General features: G+C 38.6%; 1 protein-coding gene across 5 annotated transcripts in view; it reads right to left on the reverse strand.

Annotated features, from left to right (window-relative positions):
- Window positions 1-11,418, reverse strand: part of APC (APC regulator of WNT signaling pathway) — a 90,819-nt gene that overhangs the window by 57,523 nt on the left and 21,878 nt on the right. For 3 of the 5 annotated variants that reach the window (XM_039706384.1, XM_039706382.1, XM_039706386.1), the window contains exon 2: window positions 1,051-1,203. The exons of 1 other annotated variant lie outside the window; for it this stretch is intronic. In XM_039706384.1, coding sequence (XP_039562318.1) covers window positions 1,051-1,185 — 135 coding nt within the window. In that variant the 5' untranslated portion in view covers window positions 1,186-1,203. Of the gene's footprint in view, window positions 1-1,050; window positions 1,204-11,368; window position 11,418 lie in introns of those variants that run through there. One more of the 5 variants, XM_039706383.1, reaches the window with a different exon arrangement.

Below are 11,418 nucleotides of genomic sequence, written 5' to 3' on the forward strand. Positions count from 1 at the left end.
GATGCATCTGATGGTGTATCTTCCTACTGATTAAAATCCATCTAAATTCCACTTGAGCATAGTGTTTGCTCTTGCATGGGTGGTTCTGAAGGTGTACATTCAGCCAAGACACAGCAGCAGGAACTGATCTGGGTGAAGTATTAATTTAGGCTTTGGGAGAGATTGGAGATCTTGTAGTTTTATGTTAAAAGAAACTTCTCCAGTTAAGATGTTAAATATTGTAATTATAGGAAATCTCCACATTTTTAAAATTAGTTGAAAACACTGAAAACCTCCAGTGTTTCCCACATTTTCAAGAGCCAAACAATACTTGCTTTGTCAACCTTGGTCAGCACTCTGGACTTCCTGCTGGGAAGCACAGCTGTGCTAAAATGGTAGTGTTTATCATAATACTGCATTAATGCAGCTCTAATGCTTCCAAAATTCTACCTTGTTCAGTATCATGGATCACACAGATGCATCTGATGGTGTATCTTCCTACTGATTAAAATCCATCTAAATTCCACTTGAGCATAGTGTTTGCTCTTGCATGGGTGGTTCTGAAGGTGTACATTCAGCCAAGACACAGCAGCAGGAACTGATCTGGGTGAAGTATTAATTTAGGCTTTGGGAGAGATTGGAGATCTTGTAGTTTTATGTTAAAAGAAACTTCTCCAGTTAAGATGTTAAATATTGTAATTATAGGAAATCTCCACATTTTTAAAATTAGTTGAAAACACTGAAAACCTCCAGTGTTTCCCACATTTTCAAGAGCCAAACAATACTTGCTTTGTCAACCTTGGTCAGCACTCTGGACTTCCTGCTGGGAAGCACAGCTGTGCTAAAATGGTAGTGTTTATCACAGCATGCTGGGAGCTGTTTTTAGAAAACAGTTTTGAAATTAAAAAATAATAACAAAGAAATGTAGCTTTGATAGCTTTTCCTTTACACAGCCTGAAAAGGACTTCCATAGGAATCTAAAAAGCACACAAAACTCTCTGAGCGATTCCCAGTCCATGACACAAAGGGCAGTGACAGAAACCCCACACACAGGCAAAGAGCTTGCAATACCTTCATAGTGGATGCCTCAGTTTCCAGTTTTGTGAGGTGATTTGAGTTATCCTCTAGCTCTTGCCGAAGGTTGGAGTTCTCCATCTTTAATGCCTCAACTTGCTTTAACAATTGATCATATGAAGCTGCGGCCATCCTGGGCTACCCTCAGCCCTTAAAAAAGTAAGAGAAAATATTAAATTAAGCATTTTAGAAAAAACCCTTCACTACCTGAATGTATCTAACCACAAAATCATCTCGCTCTCCCATTTACCACATGACTTTCTAAACATTTAATTTAAATCCATTGCAGCAACTGTTAATGACTAGAAGTAGTGCCAAATCAAGACTATTTTTTTCTGTGGGCTTTCATTTGGTGTGCATGATTAAGCAAATGAAAAAAGTTCATTGTCAATTGCATCAGATATTAGGCGAAGCTGGAATACATGAAAGAAAATCACTGCATCACACAAAAGCATCTTTACTACTGGCACTTCAGTTTCAACATGGAGCAATTGCATATAACAGACCATATATAGTAATTTTTGGATAGATAACAAGCATTTCTACACATATCTAAAAGACGCTGACTGCCTACTTATTTTAGGAAATGAATGGTAGTCACAGATGTTCAATGTTCCTAGGAATAGCACACACTCTGAGGGAGATGCTATATGAAAGGAAATCAGTAAATATTGGGCAATTTTAACTGAAAAAACTCCACATCATCAAATGTAGTAAATATGTAGATATTTTGTAAAAATATTCTTCAAAGCACAAGATTAAAACAAATTTCTTCCACACAAAATGGTCATACTGAACCATTTAAAGATGAAAGGCTACTCTTGATATCAAGGCATCCCATACTGTTTTCAGTAAAACTGTAACACAGTCTCAGAACACCAGCACAACTACTCAGCCATCATATATGAGAAAGAAACAAATACTTCAATTTCAATTATGAACTACAATTGTTCCCCACTTTCTAAACCAAAAGATGGCAGAGTTGTTAATCTAACAGTGTAAGTTAAATAAAACATGACTAATGAATATTTGAAGCTCTTCAGAATTAATGCTATCAGTTTCTTATTCATCAGCCATTACAGAGAAAAAAAGGAAGCCTAGCACTTCACATAACACATAAGGGAAGTTACCCTTCCAATGTCATTGCAGACATTTCCCAAGTATGTGGCCTGTAACTCAGAGGAAAAAAACAAAAACAAAAAAACCTTACAGGGCCACATTTCCTTTCATCATTACCACAGTACTTCGGAAAAGATAAAGCAATTAAAAGCTATTATTTATAGCATTTTCATTGTAACCTCTGACCAAACTTTGACCTGCTTGTGTAACCCCTTATAAATCAAGTTTCCTCTTCCCAATGAAACTTAATTGAATTATCCAGTATACGAAAAATAAGGTAAAATTATTCTAAAGTGTTTCAGTTCCACAGTACAAAATCTAAAAATTTTGTTTAACCTTTCTAAATTTAAACTGAAGAAAATGTAAAGAAGAGTACACCACTGAAGCAAGGAACAATAACAAAAGCTGTAGTGCAGTTGATATGACTGGTTTATTTCCTTTCCAAGCACCTGCCACCATCAAAGAAACAAGAAGATACCTACCACTTATGAAATCATTACGTCCATGAACAAAAAGAATCTGTAACATTTGTTTTTCAAAACTTGGTCATGCTTTACTGAAGACCTCATTTTTGAGAAAGAAAGGCAATCTGAAATAACTACTTGACAATGTGAATTCTGGGATTTTACCATCAGGCTATTTCACCTAAAAGGTTGAGTCTTGTTAAGGAGAATAGTAGCAAAAACAAAACAAACACACAAACACCAAAAAACCACTAAGGACAGACTGTTTCTATTTCATGTATGCCTTTATCTATTAGGTAACAGTTTCCACTGTTATTAAGAAAATTAATAGTTGTGGTTCACATTTCAGAACACACTGCATGCACAAGCCCAAAGAAAGGCAGACAAAAGCGAAGAAGAATGGAAACTTTTTCCCATTATTTGTCACAAATTAGCACTATATTGTAATATTGACAGAATGTTTGTACTGAAGTATATCAGTAAAATATATCACATTTATTCATCTACATGTGATTTACAGAAGCTGCTCTGTGCCACACAGGACATGCATTTTGTTTCTAGATAGAGTGTATTTTTTTCCCATTGCTATAATTCATTACTAAGATGAAAGGTAATAACAAATAAATATCCAGTTCTTCCATTTCCTGTCCATTTTTAGGAATTCTAACATACAGATTTGAAATTTAGAAAAATCAGCCCCATTAACAAGATGTATACACACAACAAATGAAATGGAGAAAAATGGACGAGGGGAGAAGCTATGGTAGAAAGACATAAACTGCATAGCTCTGGTATTTTATATGCATAACAAACTTAGGCATCTTTTTGCTAAATGAGTAAGGATCCTGAAGGAGAGATTTGGTTTGACTTTCCACCCTTCTGATCTAAGTTCCTAAGCTCCCTTTATTCCCGTAACATGAAAGTAGAACACCACCACTAAGAGATGGCATCCTACCTGAGACTAGGAGTTACTTCCTGATATATTAAGATGTCAATCTTTGTGGGTTTTCAGGTAAAAAAAAAAGTTAGCTGATTACCACAACCTAGGTAACCCAAAACATTTTTTTTTTTCTGCTAAATAAATGCCCAAAGAAAGCGCCACGGTCACCACAGCTGCAACAGAGGTGAAAAGAAAAATTGTACATAGGTAAGGAGCAATTCAAAGACATCAGGATGACACAGGGCAGTGCTGAGAGCCAAATTATTGGACTGGAAGCATGCTGTCAGAAAACTTCCCCCAAAACTAGACTATGACAGGCATTTTAAAATGTTTTACTATTGACTTTAGCACAAGAAGTAGCACCAAAACTTGTGCCCATAAATTCAAAAGGTTGCACAAGGTCAGACTCCATGTAATATACAATGAATTTGATGAATTGAGAAATAAAGCAGCAGAAACAGGGTGGAATTGCAGAGCATAGTGACACAGGGTCATTCACAAAAGAATCTCAACCTGGAGCAGTGAAGCCTCTCAGCAGCCAGCCTGCAGGGCAGTCTGTGCTGCCAATGAGACTGGCACAAGGAGAGCAAACACAATTCCCAGAGTTATCAAATAATTTTACAAAGAGGTGGGTAAGAAAAGTGAATTTAAGTGTGTGCAGAGAAAGATGTGAAGTGATCGGGGATGACAGAGTATCTTAGACGAGATTAGCCAAACAAACCATGGCTGCCTCAGCACATTAAAGGCTGGAATGACACAGCCATACTTTGTTATTAGGGAGCAGAAAACACTGAAGAGGGAGAGCAACATTTATGTTAAAACACAATACCAACACAGAACAAATGGGTGTAAATTGGTCATTTATCAACCTAGGCTGGCAACATTAATTAGAACTTGTAATTCAGTGGGATCCTTGCCAAGCATACTACACAAGGAGCCAGACTTCATGGTTCGAGAAATCCAGTCTTGTATTCCTAAACTTCAATATACACAAATGCTGTGCTTATTTTTGATATCTCCAAGATATTTGCTACTACTTCTTCTGAAATAATGCCGTGCCAAAGTATTTCACAAAAGACACCATTATTTAATTTTAAAATGGGTGAAACTGACAAAGGTAATGTATGACCAAAAGCAGCTTAGGCTTTCTGATGCTGAACACTGTGTCATTCTCTGAGGCACGTGATTTGTAGAACGAAATCCCAGGGCTCCATTACACATAAGCTGTTCCACATATGAGATAAACCCCTCAAAATTAAAATCTGCCTCTCTCCTGAAAACACATTTTTACCAACTGCCTCAAACTTGACACATCAGATCAGAATTCAGGTCCCAAAATGATCCTAGGATTTATGCTCCAAGTAAAAAATAATTATAAATTAAAAAATAATTTATAAATTATATATTATAGGTTTTCTAAACACAGAATCGTCAGCATAAATAGAAACTGACTGTACCATTTCACCCATTTTTGAAGTTTCTCAGTGGTTAACTTATTTGCCTTGAGGAAAGAGTTAAACTTTGGACCCTCTTGGCCAGACAGGTTCTCCAGCCATACCACACCTCATTTGGAGCAGAATCAACCAGCTCATGGGAAAACAAGGAATACTTTAGACATGGCTCACGAGTCTGAAGCTCTGCCACCACACATGCAAACATGTTCAACACCACCAGTGTCAGAATCAGCTGGATCAAGAATAAAACATCTCTTCTTTCCCCGACTACAGTGAGAGAGAATGGAGAAGAGAAGAACTCTGACCTTCAGAATCCATTCCACATTTCACCCAGCCCAAGGGAAAATGCATCACAAATGCAACACAACCCACCTTTGTGAAATTCACTATTATGCTTCAAGGCAAGCTCCCTTTTACACTCTTAACTGCATTGTTTCTTCACAAAGTGGTCATCAAAGGCAAGAACAGATCCTGAATTCTCTAGACTTACTCTAAAAAAAACTGTCTCAGAATACAGAAAGTTTGAAATTCAATACCCTCATGAAGGAGACACCCAAAAAATCTAGCTGCACTACTTTCCCAACCCATATTTCTCATAATTAAGAAGTTTCTTCTCCATCTCCTATCAGAGTAAGGGGAAAATGTGAAGACAAATTTCATGCTTTACTGAATCAGTACTCTGCATGAAAATACATATCAAAGATGAATTTCAAGCTGGATAGAACTCTTTCATGCACTCATTAATGACAAGCCTAAATTTATAGAAACATACTGTTAAGATTTAGATATGCATTTGCCTATATTAAGAAAACTGCACCAGTAGCCACTGCCCAGACAGGAATTTACATGCAATCTTTTTGCTCTCAAATCCCAAGTGATCGCAAAAAATGTAATCTTGCCTGAAAACTTAGAATTTCTGAATTGATCAGAGCCTTCTTTTTTGAAATCAGCAAGTGTATACACCCAATATGCCTGAAGAGGTTCTACTTAAGAACCCAAACAATTTGTCATATATTAAATCTCCTTATTAAAATATTTCAGAGTCCCATTATTGCTTTTATCCTTAAAATCTATCAATACTACCATCCCATTGTACTACCACCAGCAAGCAATTTACTCCTACACTCTGTAACTCAGATTTTTCACAATGTTGTTTCTTATTAATGTAACAAATTTAACTTTACACATAAATACAATGTATCTACATGCTTATAAATTTTATCTTTTTGATCTTTGTATCCAAATTTTGCAATTGTTTTGTATCTACATTTAAATATTTATTCTGTCCAAAGTACATGAATACCTAAAATATAGTTCAGTAAGGCTGGGAAGGACTATCAACTCAGATTTCTTTCTACAGGCACAAATTCTATGCAACACTTCAGTCCAGAGCCCAGTATCCCATCCTTGTTATTCTTTACCATTCTGTCAATTGTTGTCATTCATTTATAGAAATGTGTCTAATGGGGAATTGTTTCTTCAAGGGCACACTAGACTTAATTGAGGGAGGAAATGCTGATGCTGTCATGACATTTTTCCAATTGGTTACTGTACACTACCTTTAAAAACAGATTATTTTTGAGCACTAGGCCTAGGGGTTCTGACAAGCAGTGGTTGTGGCTAGTGGTGGGGTGGCCCGGAGAGCTGTGCTGGTGCCTTCCCAGCTGTCAGCTCCACCCATCCCCTCACGGTTCCCACCCAGGGAAGAGCTCAGCTGCTCAAGTGGCAACTGCTAAACCACTGTAGATTACTGCTCGACTGCCAAGGTAATCTGAAATAGGTGTCAGTTTAAGCTTACTGTGCTGGGTCATTAGCCACGATGTTCAGCAGCTGTTGCAGAGCTATTTCCAAAAGAGGGGCAAGGCTGACAGGGGCAAAAAATCCAGCACAGCTGTTCCAAGCTAAGTTCCTTAAGTGGACCTTTTTCATGCAGCTTCCTTATCTATATACTCATAAGAAAGAAGTGTGTGGGGGTTTTGCTGTTCTTATTTTGAATATATCAAACCACACCAATTTGCATGAGTTCAATTTCTCTGTTGACTGAATACTGTATTGAATTTTCCATCATTTTGACGCTTGCCTTCAGGTTTTCAGCTCTGGCAAAATACCGGCACTCCAAGTGCTGTGTTCAAGAACTTATCAAAAATGAGTATCACTGCGTCAGGAATCATCTTATCCATTTCAGTTTGGGCAAGGTTTGCCAATCAAAAATTGTTTATTCTTCACTGGCCTTGTCTAATTCTCTCCTTCCCTACTCACTGAAAAATACTCCACTGGACTCAAATCATAGAAGCCCATTATCCTGATTCCCTCCAAACAGCAGAAAAAAATATTTCTGCCCTCTCCAGCATCACACTGAAAAACAATGTTATTTCCATCTGGTGATAAGTCCATCCTTTACTAAAATGGCCTTTGTTGCCAGTGTATTTGATCCTCCTATCCCCACCTGAATTTAAGAACAATCCCCCAAACTTCGAGTCAGGAGCAGCTGAAAGAGAAGCCATTTTGTTTGGGTTCTCTTCAACTGGGCAATGAGGGCACACAAACATAATGAGCTGTCTGGAAGTGGCTTTGAGTGTGGTTAGAGACAATTAAGAAAATACTCAGCCCAGAATGAGAACTGCCCATGAGTGGAGCAGGAGATCTGTTCATATTCTCATTCACTCTGCTTTAGCACACTTAGGTGATCAGAGATGGAGGAAGGAGTATAAAAAGCAATCATCACAGAAAACTGTTCTTCATCCAGTTTCTTTTAGCTACAAGGGCTTTGATAACAGAAAATTAATTGCAAGTTATATAACACTACTCTATCTAATAAATTTGAAAAGGATGACATTGAAAAAAATTGATAATCTCTAGATTATGTGTACTGTGGATTCCTGGGGTTTTCAACCATGTAAAAAAAAGGCAAAGGCCAGATGAAGAGCCATTACTGTTATCAGTTATCCTAACACAACTTGTGAAAGCATTAGTCCCTCTAAAAGAGGACCCCACAACTTTCTCTAAACTTCAGTTGCATGAAGAATATTTTCTTTCTAGTTTTTTTATCCACTTCTGCATGAAGGCTAATTTGTGGACAGCAGACTAAAACAAATGTTACTATACCCAACCTACTTAAATCCTTTTGAGCAGGGATTGAGTAAAGACTGTGGTTTTGTGTTTAATTCTTTCAGAAATTAATTCATAACTTGGTAAGAGCTTTCAATCCATCATTATATTTTGGGATACTTCTGTAATTTCGATACTTGACCTGTACTCACCAACCACGAACAGAAGCATCATCTGTTCATTTTAACCAAAAGTGATAAGTGATCCATGTTCTCAGCATTCCATAAAAGACCATGAGGAAAAGGAATGAGAACACCATGGTCTGAACTCTTGTGTGCCTCATTCATTACATGTCAAGTATGATAAAGGTCAACTGTGTGTTTGTGTGAAAAACAAAAATAACTTATTGCTTGGAATGTCACTAAAGAATGCTAACAATGAAAAAAATACTTCTTAATACAAAAAGAGTAAAATCAAGAAGTCATACGTTTTAGGGTATGAACTGTCAAATTCAGCTTCTTTACACTGTCAAGAAAATTCCCACTTCTTCCTTTATAATTCTGGGTTGGGAAGTTCCTTAGCTGGTTAGTCATGCTGTATTCAGAATATGACTGTGAAAATTCGAAACATGATTTGCATTTAAATACTATATTGAACACAGACCACTCCAGACATCATTTGAATCATAACATACATTACATCAAGAATGATTCACAAGCCTGAACACTCATCGTTCAAGATGATCATCTTTGTAATTCCTGACTAATTGTGTATGCCCTCACTGCACATGACTTACTCCTGTTTACTTTTACATTTCTCGTAATCTTTAAGGATTCAATTCCAGAAAGTTTAAGCTATTAAAAAGTCTGAGACAGGTATTTATTTTCCTATTTTACCTGAAAATATAAACTCAAAACAATTAATGTGAAATAAATCAGTTACAATTAAAAACATTGCACATAGTATAAAAATTCTGTAATATATTATAAAAATAATGTACAATAAGTATTTATCCATCTTGGGCACCCTATCAGGGCAATCTTCAGGGTTCCCTTCAGCACTTTTAAAGACCAGAAGACCATTTGTCCTGCAGGAAATGTATCAGCACCTGATCACACAGGTCCTATGTGAATTTTGGAAAACCATGAGTGGAAACTACATATTTGCTGACAATAATTCACCATCACAGTACAGCATTAGTAGTATGGCCTATTTTAAACAGGATTTTGCCACTCTGATAATAAAAGAACTTGCCACATGTCTTCAACATAAACATTTTACCAACAAAATCAAGATGCACACTGAAATCCAACACAAGAATTTAGAGATCAAGGGAACCAATTGTAGCCACGTGCATTTCCAACTTATGCTGTATCATTCCATGCTGATATAACAATGGTATACTGTGACAAGACATATCACAACATTTATCACAACCAAGTATTTTATATTTCAGGGACGATGTTTAGTAAAGTTTGCACCCATGAATAAATTAGAGTATTATATTTAAAAGTGATCTTTTATTCAAGTTATTTTAAGAGTGTAATGTACAGAACTACTACAGTGGTTACACAAAATGATACTATTTGAGACTTAAAAAAGTACAGGAAGAAGCATCACCATAACCAGCATAATCACTATTGTGCCTTTGTCACTCTCTTTCCTTTTAGAAAAAAAGGGGTAAAAATACCTCTGCATCTTCTGTTTCTTTTAACATTTAAGCAACTGTAAGCGAGACTCAAAACGCCAAAGCAGAAACAACTACTATCACAAATTTACCTTTTGAAACCAGTTATTCCAAACAGTAAGTTCTTGAGTGATTTTTTAAAATGTAATATTATCCAAAGCCTCTCTAACGGATAAAACACAGGAGATTAATGATTCTAAAAATAATGGTGTATATATAGAATTTTTTCTGAGGCAATATATAAAGCAGGTATTTAAACCGAGGCTTTTTGTTATCAAACCTTTTTTGTGCATCACTGTATTTAACAGAACCGAAAAGATGAGTGTTTTAATAGTTACTTCAAGTCTCCTTAAAAATACAGAAGAGTCTGGTTCCAGGAAATGGCTTTCAGTATACATGCTTATGTATATTTTCAAAGAACCATAATCTTGACAAAATATTCTGAAATCTATTACCTGTATTAGGTAACAGAAAAAATTAACTAAATGGTAAAAAGACAATAGGAAAAAAATTAAGAAGCATTTTCAACACAACAAACAGCAAAGGGTGGAAAAAGTACTTAAAAACGGAAATAGATCGATGTCGTGCTATTCACGTATGAACTGAAATTTACTGAAAATACTTCTATGCAACTAAGAAACTATGTGCTTCTTGCTACGCCTTTAAAAGGCATTTTTTCAGGGTATGACTCTCCAAATCAAGTCAAAACCGGGCCCTACTGGTCCTCTGGAGAAAATCCTATCAAACGAAAAATGCCCCTTACACCCCACAGACAAGGTCCTCCATGTGCGTCGATAGGAAGAATACCGTGTCTTGACACAAAACCCGAACAGGATAAAATGATCTGGCAGCATATGTGTCCTCCAAAAATCACTACGCATTTTTGCAAAAGCAAGGAGCGCTCTGCTAGCAGTGACCTAATTACTAGCATAAAAGCTGCGTATCTGACAAAGGGGAATAAAGGACCCACTGCTTCATACATAATTTATTAAGATTTCCCACAGCATTCAGGTTAAGTCGCGGACCCAAGCACCCCTTTGTGATGTTAAATAAATCTGTGAGAAGTCAGCGGATCCCAGGGCGCGCCGAGGGCGCAGCGCTGCCCCCCGAGCGCTCCCGCCGGCCGCCCACCCGCGCGTCCCCCGCGCTGCGGCAGCGGAGGCGCCGCCGCCCGTCCCTAACAAAGCCGGGCCGGTGCCACCCGCGGGCAGCGCCTCGCCGCCCCGCGAGGGGCACCTCCACGGCTCTGCCCGCACCGAGACCCCTGCCCGTCGCCGCTCCCCCTCCTCCTCCCGGCCCCGGAGCCCGCGCAGGGGTTCCGCAGGGCTTTGTGCCTCCGGCCGACGCGGCGCGCTGCACTCGGTCCCGCCCGCGGCGGCGCCCCAACGCATCCGCCCGCCTGCCCGTCCCCGCGGCTCCTCTCCCCGCCGCGCGAAAGCCTTTTCTAGCACCCCCAGTTTTTTGGTTTTTCTTTTTGGTTTTCGGAGGGAAAGGAGCTGCCTTTTTTTTTTCTTTAACCCGCGAAACCGCTTCCTCCCCCCTACCCTTGCCCGTCCCGGGCGCGGCGAGCCTCGCCCGCGCGGGAAGCCGCCGCCGCACTCACCCCATGGCCGCGGCCGCCGCGCCTCCATCCCCGCGCCAGCGCCAGCGCCA

Source organism: Passer montanus, unplaced genomic scaffold (assembly GCF_014805655.1).
Source record: "Passer montanus isolate IOZ18808 unplaced genomic scaffold, ASM1480565v1 scaffold190, whole genome shotgun sequence".
Classification (NCBI taxonomy): domain Eukaryota; kingdom Metazoa; phylum Chordata; class Aves; order Passeriformes; family Passeridae; genus Passer; species Passer montanus.